The 17,636-nt window shown below is 38.6% G+C and overlaps 1 protein-coding gene and 1 pseudogene across 1 annotated transcript; both read right to left on the bottom strand.

The window, feature by feature from the left end:
- Positions 1 to 11,388: 11,388 nt before the first annotated feature.
- LOC115739872 lies at positions 11,389 to 11,949 on the bottom strand (annotated as a pseudogene).
- A 2,361-nt stretch (positions 11,950 to 14,310) lies between these two features.
- LOC115739895 (zinc finger protein ZAT11-like) lies at positions 14,311 to 14,918 on the bottom strand. The gene has a single exon (XM_030673191.2). The coding sequence runs from the start codon at positions 14,873 to 14,875 to the stop codon at positions 14,366 to 14,368; it is 510 nt and encodes a 169-aa protein (XP_030529051.1). The 5' UTR covers positions 14,876 to 14,918; the 3' UTR covers positions 14,311 to 14,365.
- Positions 14,919 to 17,636: the final 2,718 nt, after the last annotated feature.

Below are 17,636 nucleotides of genomic sequence, written 5' to 3'. Positions count from 1 at the left end.
TTCATAATCTTATATAAAAAAAACAGATGATTAATTTTATCATTAGGCCAATCACCAAGATGCCATGTGCTGATTAATACTAGGAACCGACCAATGATTACTTTGCGGACAACTTATCTAGAAATTGTAGTTTGCAAACATTAAATTAGGAAGATCGCGATGTTTGTATCAAATATTGCGGCGACAAGTGGATCTTCATTAGTCAACCTATATATATGATTGACTTACTGGGGAACACGTTTCCTCACCTAAAAAGGAAGAAAAATAATCTCAATCACAAAGTCAAAGCACTAGGAAAATGTGTAAATTCATGTGGTTGAGCTCAAACCACCTTTCAATTTTTTTTTTTTTTTCATTTTCAGGACACGAAATTCAATCTTAACAAGACAAGCCACGGGATCTTGAAATACCCACTAATATTGTCTAACGTTATTTATTTGTCTAGTCTTCTAATCTACACAAATGCTCTTTAATCATTTAGTGCCGCTTCTATCTCTTGTATAATGCCACATAAGAACCTTTAAATATCGCAGTGACTCCAATATTTAATTTCTGAAAGTTTTTATACATAAATGGTCGTTTAAAAATTTGGGCATTAAAGTGAGCATCCTGGCATAGTTTCAATACTAATGTTATATATATACAATGGGAGAGATGAAAATTACTCGTACACCTAAAATCTAATCTTTCGCTACAATCTCTAACCTTTAGCACGTCTAATAAATGCCAAGGACACTCGTGATATACAAATTGCCAACTGATCAACCTGCTAAATTTACATTTTGACTATCTTATTTTGGCAGACTAAAGCAATCTTGCATTAAACTAGTCCAAACACTCGCAATCCTACCTACGTGCCTAATTGACCATACCTGCATAATTAAAGTGGATGTGACATAGACGTGATAGCCACATATACCATTCACTTTTTAGAGATAATGTTTCTAGATCAAAACAACTTGATGGTTGATCATATACACCCTACCACAATTGAGAAAAAAGGAAATTTTGGTTAGTCAATTGCTAAATGGCTTGATGGTTGCATGTACTTTCACATAGCTACCATTTCAAGGCTCAATATGATCAAATCCATCACCTTCAATTGACTTGATATGCTCACACATATGGCCCCAAATGGAACCCATATACACTTAAAAAATAAGTCTTTGAAATATATTTTATGTGTTAATACTCGATCAACAAAGACCTTAAGGCATGCATCTACATAAGAAGGAAAATGATTAGCTAATAGTACTGTCATTTTGCAAAATGCACGGTGGAATGTCAGCCACACTTTTTTGTTGAGGAAACAGGGAGACTGGTTCAACTGGTTTCAATTTTGTCTTGACTTCTCATGGCTTCTTATTTCTTTGCTTTATTTACCATTATGTTAGAGAATTTAAAAGGAAAATGATTAGCCAACAGTATTGAAATCACAAATAGAAAAATCCTAGTAAGTGGATATTTTTCCATCAAAGAAAAAATTTAAGTAGACTAAAAAATATTAAATTGCAATTTTTAAAGGATTGAATATCATTCGCCACCAAAGAGAAGATTTGAGGCAAGCTGTTCCCAAATGTTAAGCTCTATTTGTTTCACGAAAATATCGCATTTTTGGGAAATATTTTTTAGGAAATCCTTCTTTAGGAAAAGGACCATATTCTTTGATATTTGGTTGAAACATGAAAAGGATTTGATTTCTTGCATTGTCGTTTAGTCAAAAATTGGTAAGTGAACCAAACCATCTTATGTGGCATGGCCTGCGCAACATAGACAATTTTTGTAATTTAAAAAAAAGTCTGAACTGTGTATTAATTTGTTATTTTTTATTACTTTAACAAAGTTTTATTTTTTTTCTTTTCTTTTTACCTCTGTTTGGCTTGATTTCGCTGGCCTCTAGTGAGTTCGCCGAATCTAGCTAAGTGGAGCCTCACTAGAGAATAGTCTTCAACTATCTCGTCTTTTTTAGGAAATTCATTCATTAAGAATATGACATCTCGTTATTCAAATCCAGTAGCACCCCTACTTTATTGCTCACCTATAGCACATTCCCTTTTGAGAGCCCTTAGTATCTCATGAAGATATATATTTGCCTCTAGAGCCCAATTTATGATACCTATGGGAGGATTCTCGTGTATATGAAGCACATCAAGGTTTAAGAAAACTCAAATCTTATTTTCGACATGTACACAACTCATATAGAGTGAAAGTAATCGACTTAAAAGGCACACGGTTAAGTATCTAAACAACAATCAATAAAACTTCACCCTAAAAGATGATAGTTGACATGGCCACAGGCCGGTTTAGACCTGGAACCGGCCCATGGAAGAACCGGAACCAGCCCGTTGATCGGGACCGGCGATTCCGAATCGGAACCAGCCCGGCCCCTCACGGGTCGATTCCAAACCGGCCAAAAAATAAATAGGGAAAGAGCCGTTGCTCTTTCCCTCCCCACCCCTCCCGAGGCCCCACCCCGGAACAAGAACCGCCCCTTCAAGGGCCGGTTCCGATTCCATAGTGGCCACGAACAGGAACCGCCGGTTCATAAACCGGAACCGGCGGTTCACGGCCCGTGGCCATGCCTAGATTATAAGGAAATTAACTTGTGCCATTATAGACCTAACAATTTTTATTGGGACCTATTTCTTTCGCTCTCTACAACTCCATTGTGGTTGAGGATTTGCTAGAATAGTCAACTATCTTTCAATTTCTTTTTCATCACATAAACATCCGAATCGATCGGATAGATCCTTTTTTGAAAAAAAATTCTTTCAAAAAGATGTTCTAAAAGCTCAAAAATTTCCCAAAGCAACTCATGTCTCAAATTTATGAGAAATAAAAAACATGTCTGAATCAAGTGTAATCATCTATAAATGTGATGAAATAAATAACCCAATATATTGCTCCCACATTCATTGAAATAAAGAGCCCTATGTCCAAATGGATCAACTGTAAAGGAAACTCAGCTCTTGTTCCTTTTCCAAATGGTTTTCTCGTTGTTTTTCTTATCAAGCAATGCTCACAAATAGGCAAATTGACTTTTTCAATATTGCCTAATAAGCCCTATTTGGCTTATCTAAACATTCACTACTAGCCAACATGACCCAGTCTAACATACCATATATTCACATCATTATAGAAGATGTAAAGAGAGAATTACAAATATTCACATTATTGTACTTAACAATTAGCACAATAAAATCATCCAGAAAATATCCAAGACCATAATAACTTGTTCTCAACGACAAATTATCACCATCGTCATGAAAGTTGAAATTGAAATCAAGTTTAACCAGAACCATCATCGAAAACAAATTTCAACAAATCTTCGGAGCATATAACACATCATGTGCATATTCAAATATACGTATTCTAGTTTGCCACTTGAGCGTATTTTTAACAGTGATTTTTCTCCCGTTCTTTATACCATTGACATTGATTCCGATTCCACAATCAAATCAGTTAACTATATTTTTGAATATCTACTTCCACAAACATTTTCACCCCCAATTATGCTCAAGGTTCAACTTTCCCGCAGTATTTCAATGGAGTAGTGGTTCACCCTCAAGATCTTGATGGGCTAATTTCTTATCATTTTCTGAACGGCCACCGAATGTTGTTTCCGGCCCAAATGCTTCGTGCTCGTTCACATCATTTCTTCCCCTGCTTTTGTATGCTAATTACGAGCGCATTTGTGTCTCATATGATGGTGTGTTTAGGTCATGAAAACTATAAAACTCGACCGATACATACTATTGAAGTCCACATTGTTTGACCTCTAAGCTTAAGTTTGGGATTGACAAAGGGTCCTATAAGCAAGTAATATCCCTTTCGCGAATATGCGTCTACCTCCCATATTGCTTGACAAAGGGTTTTATAAGCTTTTGAGTTAGAGTTTCTAACACATACAATATCGTAACTTAGTGAAATTAAATTAATTAATTAATTGGACAGATACAACACGTGTACATTGTTAACACCTGATTTTTGGTCAAGTATTTCTTAGTTTTATTTCGTAAAATTCACAAAAATTCATAAAAAAAAAAATCAAAAATTTGAAAAATCAAGTTTGGTAGCCTTGGCCAAGCATAAGGAACCATTTTTGAACAAAAAAATAACTTTTCATATTTTTCACATTTTTTAATATTTTCGAAAAATAGAAAAATACAAGAAACTTCATAAAAAATACTTCCCGAGGTCACAAAAATATAGAAAAAATGTCCAATATTTTCCTTTTAATTCCCTCTTCATATTGACCTCAACAAAAAATCAAAAATTGAATCCAATCTTAGGTGTTTCTTCATAAAACTAAGGATTGAATTCACATAAAAAATACAAATTGAGTCTTTTTATTTGCAATTTTTGCACATTTTGAGTCAAGACATTCAATTGCAGTCCTTTGTAGCTTCAATTTGATCAATTGCATCCTCAATTGCATGAATTGGACAAGAATTCCTAAAATCTTTGCAATTTAGTCCCTCAACTTTCTAATTTTTTAAATTACTTTTAATCGAGGGACTTTTGTGACAAAATTGGACTGTCCCCCTAGGTTTTCATACATTTTGAATCGATTGGCCGGGGTGGCTTGGTCCAATTTGATCAATTAGTCGTCCAATTGAAGTTTTCCCCAATTTGCAATTTTAGAAAAATTTGGGGTTTTTATAGAAATTGAAGGGAACTTTTGGGTAAAATCATATTTTCGGAGAGTATTCAAGCCCCTAAGTTCAATTTTGAGGTTTAATTGTGAAAATTCCCCATGGGTTTTAATTAATTTGGAAAATTGCATGTCCGAATCGGTTCGGACCGATCCGATCGCTGGTCGGACCGGTCCGAATCAGTGTCATCTTCTCCAATTCACTCGCGCGAGTTGCGGGTTTGATAGGTGGATTTCAATGGACAAATTGAAGGTCAATTCGAACCTAATTGAACTAATTGATGTGGGTGTTTTGTTCCTCGGGTCAAGCCGCGTTGATTAAGACCGACGGCGCGACCAATGGTCGCCGGAGGAGCTCCGGCGAGCCGATCAAAGTCTCGGCACTCAAAAAAGTCAACATTTCCAAGACCGAGTGCAATTCATGCTCGTTTGGGGTTCAACGGAGGCTAAACGAACTTGGACGGAATCCCAACCGATTCCGTCACCATCCGACAACCTAAAGGCACGTATGGCCACGTGAGAAAGGCTCGGCGAGCTCCTCTCGTGCACATGAAGTTTTCAAAACTTGGTATAAAAGGGTGAGGAAGATTCGAGAGAAAGGGGGAGGCTCATTCCGTTCGCAATAAACTTAGAAAACTAGAGAGAGAGAGAGAGAGAGAGAGAGAGAGAGAGAGCTCGTCTTCTCACCCGTGCGATCAAAGGCTTGAGCTCAAACCGTGAGCACTTCACCGGAGTAATCCAAGGAGAATCGAGGCCGGCCTTCACTTCTAGAGGCTCACTCGCACCTCTAGGAGTCGATCGCACCAGCGCAATCAACCCGCGAGCTCCAAAATAGGTGAGTCCGCTTCTCGATCTTCATCCTGTGCGTTCATGGCATCGCATGGTCCAGAGCTTAATCGTTGCAATTAGTGTGTATGTGTCTTTTGTCTCCGGAACTTCACCGATCACAATCGCAACTCGTTTCTGCATTATTTTGCTTGAATCGCCCGAGTCGAACCCCAACCGATCGCGGTTTGGCTGAACATTGGCTAGATCTTTCTAGCCATTGCGAGCTCAATCAAAGCTCGAGGTAAGCTTTCCTAACATCCCGTGATGCTCGTGTGTGATGCAATTGGCCTATTATGCTCTGTATGTTGTGATTGAACTCTGTGGTGATTGACTATGCGTAGTGAATATCTCGCGATTTGGCCGGTGAAATCGTTTGATTCTAGGATATGTGGTAGAGGAAGTTCAGGCGAGTCGATTAGATGTGGTTTCGCGTCATTTCGGCGAGATCTCACCGTTAGATCTCGCCGAAGAAGTTTTGGCCGTTCATTTTGGTGTCGTCACGAGGTAGACGATGAAGTTGACTTGGCAGGTCGGCGGGTCAACATGCTGAGGTGTCAAAGCCTGATTGGTCCAGTGTGTCGCCGACACGGCTCGGCCGTTGGAGTGAGCGAGCTGAGTCAGATCCGATCTAACGGCCGGGATAAATAGCTGAGTTTAATTCTAGGCAGTTGGATCTGATTTTTAATATTTTCTGTTATTTCGTTTATTAGATAAAAAAAAAAAAACGGCACCGTTTACATTAGTAGAAGAGCGACGTCGTTTTGTGTCGAGGGCTAATGCGTTGTCGTTTTGGTCTTTAGAGGGAACAGACGGTCCAGATTAAGTTCTAGATTAGATCGTGGCCGTCTATGCATCAAAGCGATGCGGCGTCGTTTAGAGCATGATGCAAATGCGTTGTCGTTTTAGTCACAGTAGAGATGAATGGCTTGGATCGAGTTTGAGGATTTAATCGTGGCCGTCCATTCAATGTTAAGGTGCGGCATCGTTTAGAACGAGTAGATAGATGCGGCGTCGTTTGATTCGGATTGGGTAGACGGTTGAGATTGATCTCGGGATTGATCTCAGCCGTCCGTTTATTTTCTATATATTCGAATATTAGGAAATTATTTTTGAAAAATAAAAAAATATAAATAAAATAGATCTGCCGTCGTTTTAGGGAAGATTGGTTCGTGAGCGGGTCTGGACCGGGTTGACCGGTCGTTGACCCGGTCCGGAATATTAAAAAATAAAATAAATAATACATAAAAATTTCCAAAAAATCCAAAATTAATAAAATTCATAGAAAATTCATAAAAATTCCCAAATTTTCCCAAAAAATTTCTAAAAAATGTTTAGGTCTATTCGAGACTCTTATAATCTGGATCCAAAATTTTTGAAGTTTCGAGGGTTGATTTATATCGGTTCGAAAAATTCCTGACTTTTAGAAAATAAATAAAAATTTCAAAAAAAATTAGAAAAATTCCAAAAAATTCTTAAAAAAATCACAAAAATGGGAAATGGCCACATTCAACCGACCCGACCCTATTTTGTGATTTTTGGGTCTCGAGCCTCAAAATGACCATTTTACCCCTCCGGGCATTCCGTCCTAAATTTTCTCAAACCATCCCGACACTTAATTGACTTCGTTACGTGGGCTGATAGAGTCATATTATACGTGTCTTACTTGGTTAATTGGTTGATTTGACTGCGATTATCTTGATTGCGCATTAAATTTCCTAATTGTGATTGATAGGATAGTAAATTTCCGTCTACATGATATCTTTAGATCGTTAAAGCATACCGAAATGGCGTCGATGTGAATCTCGGCGTAACCAAGTCCCCGGACCCAATTCTCTGGTTCTCGCAGAATCGAACGGTTTCTCCCGACCGCTCGATAGGGTTTCCGATCTTGCCCTCCAAAACTTGATCGGTGGTGACTCCATATGCATGTACACTATGCACATGTCACGCAATCACACTAAGGTCGACCTCGATAAAATTTCTTCACATCGCGATTCGAGTAATGAGTCTCGGAAGGGACCCGCGCCCCAAGATCCACTGCCAACTAGGTCGGAAGCGCGGCTCGTTAACCTCTTGCTCGCTCTGGAAAGGAGGGTCGCGACATACATGGTCTTCCTGTACGCTCAAAATCACAAAATCTTCATTGTGTTCTGGTTTAACTTCGTTAATCAAATTTATTGACCAGAATTTTACACGCACACGTCCACCCGGGCGCCCCCAAACAACAATGATGATCTCACCATCAACCCCTCTCTTTCTTTTCTCCGATACACACTTGTACCCTTTTTGTTAGCGTGGAAGCTGGGCGAGGTACATCGTGTTGTTCCTTAGCCCTAATCTCAATAGGTTATAAGAGGATGCAAGAGTCAAGACGGATATTGGAAAATCCCCGTATTGCCTCACTACTCGCATTCTTAAGAAAGTATTAAGGTTATTTATGCAAATTTCTAGAACGTAAAACTGAAAATATAAGTTTCTCTTTCTAGTATGAATTTTTCCATTTACTTGGTATCATGGGCTAGTTAAATTTTTGGTTCTCTTGTACATAATAAACCAGGTCAGCAATTCCCTTTTTAAGGCCTGTTCGGTTTGGGATGGGCTCGACGCATAGTCGCGTCTTCTTGAACCGGTTTGGGATTGGTTTGTCCGACCAAACCCGTCCAACTCTATCCTTGGGTTCATGGATATGTATTCTTGGTCATGTAAAAGTTTTAAAAAGCTTAAAAATTAGTACCGGTTAAAGAAGAACACCCCAAATTTTGACTAGCTTTTCGCAGTTGGCATCTCGGATTATTTCTATTCCTCTCGCATGCATATTGTCGCGACCTAAACATAAATTTTTAGGCTAATGAATTATCAGGTTAATTATTCGACCGACCTAATACAGACTCTCCCTAGTCCTACCAAATCGCAACTTTGGTTTACTCAGATGAATTAAGATTTGGAGTCGCCACTAATCATTTTTGGTAGGTTAATTAGGAACCCAAATAAAATAGCAGGAGAAACTATTTTATTTCTACAAACCTAAGCTCGAGGGACTTGATTACTCTAGTTAATTAAACTAATGTCCTTTCGGTATCTTAAATTTCATGAAAATCTTAAAGTTTGGCAACTTGATTGAATATGTTTTAAAGTTCAAAAGAAGTTTTCTTTTTATGCTTTCACTTTTAGAATGAATGAATGATATGAATGCATAGATGAAACTACCTAAATGATATGCAAAGCATGCAAATTTATTGTCGAATTACCCTATATGCAAGAGTTAACTAATAAAAATTAAAGCATGCAAAAAGACACTCTAACCATATGCAACGACAATTTATTTGAACAAAAATCATGGAAGACATGGATAGTATGCAAGCAATCATAGATGACACATATAGCACACAAACAATTAAACTAACATGCAAGTTTGTTCAATTAACCTAACATGCAATGTAAACTAAGCATGCTTTCTAACATCACTCAACATATTATAACGTGGCATGTGATGTCATTTTCGAAAATTAAATGGTGCATAACTATGCAATTTTCAAAAATATGATAGGTAAATGGGTGATGTTCAGAAAACTTGATATGCGAAAATATGTAATGAATAACATGAGATATGCCGAAAGACATGCGAAGGATTTGCCTTTTGTTAAAAATGGAAGGTGAGATAAGTGATACTTGAAAGATATGATATAATACAAGGATATGCAAACATGAATATGCAAAATATGACATGTGAGATATGCATGAGCCAATGCAAGATATGAACAGATTTTTTTGTATTTTTTATAGTTTTTTGGCAACTTAAGCACAAGCATGAAAGATGTCATTATCTTGACTTTTATTCCAAATTTTCCAATGAGATAAAGCTTCTAAGAAACTTTATCTTCCTAAAAATTATAATTAAAACACGGTTTCTAGAAAATCGTATTTTACTAAATCTTTTAGGAATTTCAACATGGAAATAATCAATATTCCAATCAACGATCAAGGGCAATCAAGAGTAAAACATGAATATTGTTTCTTTAGATTTTCGGAAAAATAAATATCCCTAAATCCAAAATCGGCTTGTGAAGATAGAGAATCGAATCTAAATGTTATTAGATCGAATTAGCTATACCTCCCGTTTTTACTAAGCCAGAGAATCGTACCCGAATGACAACAGGTAGGATTATCCAACTTAACATAATCGTTGCTTATTGTGAACAAGATTTTTCTAATTTAGATCTAGCATCTTTATTCTGAAAATTATGAATTCAAAGTATGCCTTTTCCGAAATTTATGATTAAAATTGGAACTTTATATGATCAATCTTGTGAAAATCGCTTCTTTCGAATATCAAAATTTCGGAGAAAATTCATGTTCATCGATAAAAGGTTTGTCACCCGATAGCAAGTATGCTCGCCCAAAACTTGTTGCCTCCTGCTGCAACTACTTGCTTCTCTCTCATCACAGCTTGTGTGGCTTTTGTGAACAAGTTCAGCTGTGAAGTAAACCAGCGTGGCCCCTACTGACGCTCCATCTTTGCAACAAATCCCAGCAAACCCAAGAATTTCTTGGCCTTTTCTAATGCTTCTTTTTTTGTCGGTTCAAACCACTGCTGATCTCATGCCTAAACCTTGCTAATCCGAAGTTGCAATTGCTGTGCCGATCAGGAAACAGGACCACCAATTCCTCTGCTGAATCGAGAACTCTGGTCACTGTTTTTGTCGTTATTTGGTACAGGATTTAGCTACTGATCAGTGCCAACTTCACTGATGTTTGGCGCTATTTTAGGCCACCGTTCCGGGCGATTTTCCTAGCCGCTGGCCAGTCACGTTTGCTCTGCTGTCCAGGGCTGTTTCGGCATTATTTGGTGCTGTTTTGTTGCTGTTTCAGCGCCAAAACAGTGCTGTCCAGCCCGGGTTCGTCTACAATTCAGTGCAGAATTTTTCTGCAGTTTTTAAGGTGACTTCGCTGCTGTTTTGGGGTTTTTCCGTTGCTCCTTACGTCAAAAAAAAGCTCGGTTTGGGCGACTTTTACAGCTTGCTGTGGTACAGAATTCTGGCTCAATAAAAGGTAAATTTTGTATCTGTTGGTTGCACATTATTTTCATTATTTGCAAAATTGTCCCTCAACTTTGGATAATCGCAATTTAGTCCGGAGACAAAATATTATGTCCATACATCCTTTTTCTTAATTAATGGCCCTTTTTAATTAAAAGACTTTTTTCCAAATTAAACATTAAATCGGCTGAATTACGCACAAATTAAACCTCAAGACCTTGATGAATTTTTCAGAATTGCCCCCTAGCTAGCCGAATTATGATCTTTAAGCTTTGGTCCACCACTCGTCGATTTCAATTCATTTTCCACCGCTATTCTGATTAAATGTAAATGCAATGTAATGCGATATGATGCTAAAAATAAATATGAAAAATGATTTTATTATTTTTTATAGGAATTAAAATTAATTCTTAATTTTTTATGCAAAATAAATTATTAAAAAGATTAGTCAAAATTTAGTTGCCAACACATATATTATGTGACCTTTGATGTTATGAACTCCCGAACTTGCACGCCCTTAATTTAAGATATGCCCCAATTTTTTCAATGCTTGTCTGGCCTCCAACTTGGGTCAAATGTCCAAGCTAAAACACTAGATCGACAAGGCAGGTCCATGGTTGCTTGGTATTGAACGTGAAAACCGCGTGCGCTTCCGTCAAGATGTTGAATGGCCAAAACGTTATAATCACTTTTAACTTTGTATAACATTCATTAATCGAACGTGGACTCGAAAACAATGTTGAAAAGTTGACATTTGAAAGATCATCGGAAATACCCTTGAAAGTTGACAATGAGAAAGCCAATGACAAATGTATACACGGCAATCAGTTGCTTCTGGCGAGTCTTCTGTTGGTACAGCAAACGAATGGATTAAAATCAATTCTAGGTAAAAGCAAACCCAAATAAGAAAGCAAGAAATGTCAAAAGTTGAAAGTCAGATCAAGCCCACCAAAAAGAATTAAATCATCAATGAATCAGTATTCTCGGCGTTAGCTCGCCGAGCAAGATCTTCAAGTAATTCTCAAGTAGACTCAAGTTCAAGTCAAGACTTATAGCCCTCCTGTTGTTACTGTTGGACCTCCTGAAAGGTGGGATTACCAGGTTCATGATCGTCGCAACCACGCTTAAACGCCTGTTCTGTGTTTCCGCACGTGACCACCCAAGGCGTGGCCATTCGCGAACTTGAGCCTGCAAATTGAGCACTCGTGCATCTTTCGAGCCCAACCTTAGCTCCGTACAATCTTCCAGCTTCGGTTCGGACAACCTCGGCCTCCTATGGCTCACTCGGTGGCCTTCCAGTGCTTGGCACGACGGGAACTGGCGTTTGCAAGTCTTGCACTCGAAGGCATTGCCATGACAATCGGTTCTCCTCAGCATGGTGCCGACGTCGCACGAGAGAAACATTAGGCAATTTGCCACGTCCAAGCTCATTGTGGATGCTCCGTTGTCACCATTTCTTTTCATGGTTGAGGAACTAAATGTCAGAAAACAAAAGGAGGATTGTGGAGAAGGGTAAGGATGGTTAGGGTTTTGGGTTTTGAATGAAGTAATGGAAGCCCGATCGAGTTTTTATAGGTGTTTTTTTTTTTTTCCCGTCAGATCTACTGGTGGTCTAGCTATTTGATCAATTGGACCGAAACATTTGACTGACTGAATAATGGTATCTACCCCATTAAGTATCCGCCGAGGATAATGTTGGGTTCCCATCGCTTTTGCGGATGTACATGTTCGAATTTGTTGCCTGGCTTTATTCGATAATGTTTAGGTGACGTGGTGAGTCCCGATTCGGCAGTCACGGATAGACTAAAGTATAGCGGAGACAAAGCCCTGTCCGCGACCCGGACCCACCCCCAACCCCTAAACAGCCCCCCGTGGCCCCCCACCCCACCCCCAAAAAAAAAAAAACGGCGACGGGGTAGTTCTACTACGGCTTGAGACACTACATCGTTTTAGATCGCATCAGTTCATCCCGACTTCGCACACCTTTTTCTTGGCACTTACAATTTAGGTGGGTTTATCTTATTACCTTCTTCCAACATCGTTACTTAAATGATTTTTTTTTTTTTGTAAGCATACTAATATTTGGTCATTGACAATTTATGACATTATCCATATGAATATACATTTTATCAAAAAAACATATAGAATTTTATCGAAAAAAGTGACGTGTATTGACATAAATTGTTAATGATATCGATAATGTAGCTAGTTGTGTATGGTCTCTTATTGTAGTGGGTTATATATTGAGCATCTCAAACTTAAAATAAGGGTCATAATGGGTTTTAATGAGAAAAAGTCCGGAAAAAAAAAAGAGTTTTAGTGAGTCTATTACAAATCTACTTTCAACCCAAGTTTGAGAAAACAGGTCCGAGTCTCTTGCCTCTTCTATTCTCCCCCTTTCTTGAATAACACCATTTGTCATTCGTGAATAGGCATCGCATTTTTAATTGTCTTATTTTTTGGCCCTGTCCTACCATGTTATTCGTTTCATAACAATGTACGGAGATATATCAAATCCAATGAAAAACTTTGTGGAAACCAAGTTGACTCCATCACAATTTCCGTCAATTCTTTTAAACAACTACGGATTAAATTTACCAGAAAAATAACACTAATCGATTCTCACGTATTAGCGACTAAATTTAGTGTTACTCATGAGAGGATTGTTTCATTTACATATTGCAATTAATTTCATTTATTAACAAATTAAGCTTTTTCATGAAGTCATAATTTTTGCACATTTATTACTTTTCTTTTTTTTGGTCGAATCACATTTATTGCTTCAAAAAGTGCGGTTTAAACCTTTAATCCTTATGACCAAAAAAAAAAAAAAAAAACCTTTAATCCTAAAATTGCTGACTATTTATCTTCGAAATAAGAAAAACAAACGAAAGTTTTTATTCACCCTTGTGCTAATATATCGGCTATAGCCTTTTAAATTCATGTAATTGTGCACTTGTCATAATTGTTGCCAATCCCTAGGTCATAGTACGAGATTGTGTCCTCACAAAGACGGGAGGTCTCGAGCTCACATATTGGATAGTGCAATGGTCACCCTCATGAGCCAATTGTTTGATTCCGGGGAATAGTCTACGCTTGCACTATATGTGAGAAATTTTTCTTACGTTCTTTAAAAGAAAAACCCCTCTTTCTCTCTCCCCATGCACGGTGTATGGCACCCCGCACTACCTACCGAGCCGCTGCTCCCATGGCGACGTTACCGTAGCTGTCCGACCCTGCAGTCGAGACTTTTGTCGTCTCCCACCCCTCTCTCGGCGTCCTTCTTTATTGGTAAAGAGTAAGCCAGCGGTTGCCGTGAGGCGGGCCTCGTCCTCAAGAGGGTTCTGGCCAGCCACACAAGCTCCGGAGCGGAGCACTGCCATGGCTGTGAGAGCTTTTCCACAGAGCTCGGCCATTGCAGCCATGATCGGGCCATGGGAGCTCTGTAGACCATCAATTTTTTAACTCCAGATCTTGCATCCAAATTCCTTCAAATATATCCCCGTTGTTTCGATGCGTTTTGCTTGGTATTGAATGTGAAAACCTTTTGCGCTTCCCATCAACAGTAGATGACTAAAACGCTCACGTCACTTTAACTTTTGCAAATCTTTCATTAAACACGAAACTTGCACTTGGTAACAATATCAAATAATTTGACATTTGAAAGATCATGCTCGCAAAGCTGACAATGAGAAAGATAACGATGATGTATACACGACAATCAATTTGCTTCAGGCGAGTCTTCTTTTGTGAAAAAAATGAATGAAGAAAAATAAATTAAAGTAAAAGAAAACCCGAATAAGAAAGAAATAAAGTCAGATCAAGAGCACCAACAAGAATTCACTCATCAGTGGATCAATATCCTCGGTGCTAGCTGGCCGAGCAAGATCTTCAAGTCATTCTCAAGAGGACTCAAGTTCAAGTCAAGACTCATAACTCTCCTATTATTACTGTTGGACCTCCTGAAAACTGGAATTACCGAGTTCGCGTTCATCGCGACCTTGCTCAAAATGTTTGCTCTGTGTTTCCGCATGTGACCTCCCAAGGCCTGGCCATTCGTAAGTTTAAGCCCGCAAATTGAGCACTCGTGCATCTTGGGCTTCACAGTCGAGCCCAACCTTAGCTTCGTGCAGCCCTCCACCTTCGATTCTGACAACCTCTGCCTCTTGTGGCTCGTCCGGTGGCCTCCCAATGCTTGGAACGAATGGAACTGGCGTTTGCAAGTCTTGCACTCGAAGGCACCGGCATGACAATCGGTTCTCCTCGGCATGGTGTTGACATCGCACGAGAGAAACATTAGGCAATTTGCCATGTCCAAGCTCATTGTGGATACTCCATTGTCACAAGCTCTTTTCATGGTTGTTGAAGAAAATGTCAAAAACGAGGCTTGTGAAGAGAAGGCTGTGTTGGACCCAAAAAAAAAAGGGAGGGCTGTGGAAGGTTAGGGTTTTGAATGAAGTGATGGAAGCCTGCTCCAGTATTTATAGGTGGTCTAGCTAGTTGATAAATTGGACCGAAACAGTTGACTTTGACTGAATGATATGTGCAGCCTCCAATGACAATAAGTATGCGTCAAGGATGACGTCGGGCTCCAGACGGGATTTAGGAATGCATTACGGGTGAATCCGTTGACTTTCGTTGGATGGTGTTCACATGACGTGGCGAGTCCCGATTGGGCAGACATGGATCGGCTAAAATTTAGCCGAGACACGGCTTGAGAGACAAAGGAGAATAACAGGCTGGCGAGCTATGGCCACTGCTCGACAGGCCACACGCGCATGGTAATCAAATTCCGACTCAAAGTTAATTTTTCTATTTCGAAAGATAAGTAAATGTTTTTAACTTCATCAAATGGCTCTAAATTATTTCTATAGTAAAAATAAAATTACATAACCAAATGAATTTTTACTCTAAAAATACTTCTAGAGCAGAAATTTTGCTACATAAGTATTGCCATGCACGCCCTTAGGTAGCCCGAGTTCATCATGACTTTTAATATCTTTTTCTTTAATAAATGAAAGAGCTTTTAATTTAGGACTTCATTTAAATATTGAGCCACAATTTCATTTATTAACTCTTCATAGTTTTGCACATTTATAACATGAAAATGTGCAATTTTTACAATGTGGAGCCCTGTTATCCTTCAAATTAAACTTCCAATTGCTGAATACTTATTCACCAAAGTAATATAACCAAGAAATTGTTTCTATCGACGGGTATGCCAATATAGCGGCTATAGCCTTTCAAATCCATGTAATAGTGAATTTGTTGTACTTGTTGCCAATCCCTTCTCATCAACTCGGCCCTGTGCTCCTCATGCGGCCGCCCGAGGCTCATGTCAGCGAGAACTTCAACCTTCATATTGAGCACTCGTGCATCTTGTGCTTCCATGTCAATCCCAAAATTAATCGATGCGGTCTTCTGGTTTCGTCTCCGGCAACCTTGGCCTCTTATGGCTTGCTTGGTGGTCGCCAAGCACTTGAAACTACGGGAATCAGCACTTGTACATGTGCTGAAACCCAAATTTTGGCGATCTATTTAGTTGTTTATTACAAAAAAAAAATAATAATAAAAAATAGGGGTCGACCCCAACCCCTAAATAGAAAAGCTGTGTTTGAATATTAGGAGCATTTTATTGTACGGATAACAAACCCACATGAAATTAATTATAATTGATGTCGTGCTATATGAGTTTAAGTGGGGAGTTTTGAGCTAATTAAATTTTCTGGACTAAGTTTGCAAGAGCACAAAATTCAGCCAAGCCAATTGAACACCCTTCTGACAAAAAAAAAAAAAAATGGAGGAAATAACGTCATTATTCTTAGGGAATTTAATTTTGCGGAGATAAGTAGATGATAGTATCTTATTTTCCTAAGATGTGAGAGAATATATATTCCTTTGGTCATTAGAAAACTGAGATACTCCTTATTCTTGCAGGATTGCCGTAACCTCATCATATATAAATACTTGTTCTTCCAAATCAAGAGGGGGGAGGAGGTTGTTTTAGAGGCGTAATATAAGCTCATAGAGGCGGTTGAACGTGAAAGAGGTTTTTTGAGCTCTTTTTAGAGGAATACACGTTCGTAAATCTGGAGAAGACTGATGGGAATAATTTGACAGTGAAACACTCACAACTCACACAACTCAAGAAGAGAATGAGGCGAATAGGCCTTTCTTTATATTTCACTTTTATTTCATCTTATCGACAAGGATCACAAGATTTTCCTTTATTTAGGCTTGTTACATAACTCTTAATCTTCCTCTTAAATGACTTTAAATTGCATCTAGCATTCCAAGTATATAAATACCTAGGAACTCACAAAGCATTAAATATAGATCGGTTAATAAATGCCAAAAACGGCGTTTAGGATGCGTTATGATTACTATGAGTTTTCCGTAATGTCGTTTCGTTTAATAAATGCCCCTACCGCTTTTATGGATCTAATAAACAAGGTGTTCAAGGAGTATTTAGATCGGTTCGTCATTGCATTTATCGACGATATCTTGGCATACTCGAAGTGTTTTGAGGATCATTAGCAACATCTAAGAACGATATTGCAAACCCTTAGGGAGCATAAGTTGTATGCCAAGTTCAGTAAGTGCGAGTTTTGGCTAACTCGTGTAGCTTTCCTAAGTCATGTGATTTCTAGTGAAGAGATTTCTATGGATCCGACTAAGACTGAAATAGTTATGAATTAGCCGAGACCAACGACAATTACAGAAGTTCGAACTTTCCCGGGTTTAGCAAGCTATTACAAGTGTTTTGTGGAAACATTCTCAGCAATAGCTATGCCTTTGACTCGCTTGCTGAAGAAGGACGAAAAGTTTGAGTGAATGGATAAGTGCGAGCGTAGTTTTCGGGAGCTTAAGCACAAGCTAACTAGGAATCCTGTTTTGATAATACCGTATGGTCCTAGAGATTATGAGATTTACAGTGATGCATCATTTAAAGGATTGGGTTGTGTCCTAATGCAATATGGAAGAGTGGTTGCATATGCGTCCCGTCAATTAAGGCCTCATGAGTTGAACTATCCGATGCATGATCTGAAGTTAGCAACGATCGTTTTTACTCTTAAGATCCGGAGGCACTATATGGTAGGAGAAATGTTTCAAGTATA

This window comes from Rhodamnia argentea, chromosome 10 (assembly GCF_020921035.1).
Source record: "Rhodamnia argentea isolate NSW1041297 chromosome 10, ASM2092103v1, whole genome shotgun sequence".
Classification (NCBI taxonomy): Eukaryota; Viridiplantae; Streptophyta; class Magnoliopsida; order Myrtales; family Myrtaceae; genus Rhodamnia; species Rhodamnia argentea.
The sequence above is the reverse complement of the archived record's forward strand: the minus strand, read 5'-3'. Positions and strand labels throughout refer to the sequence as shown.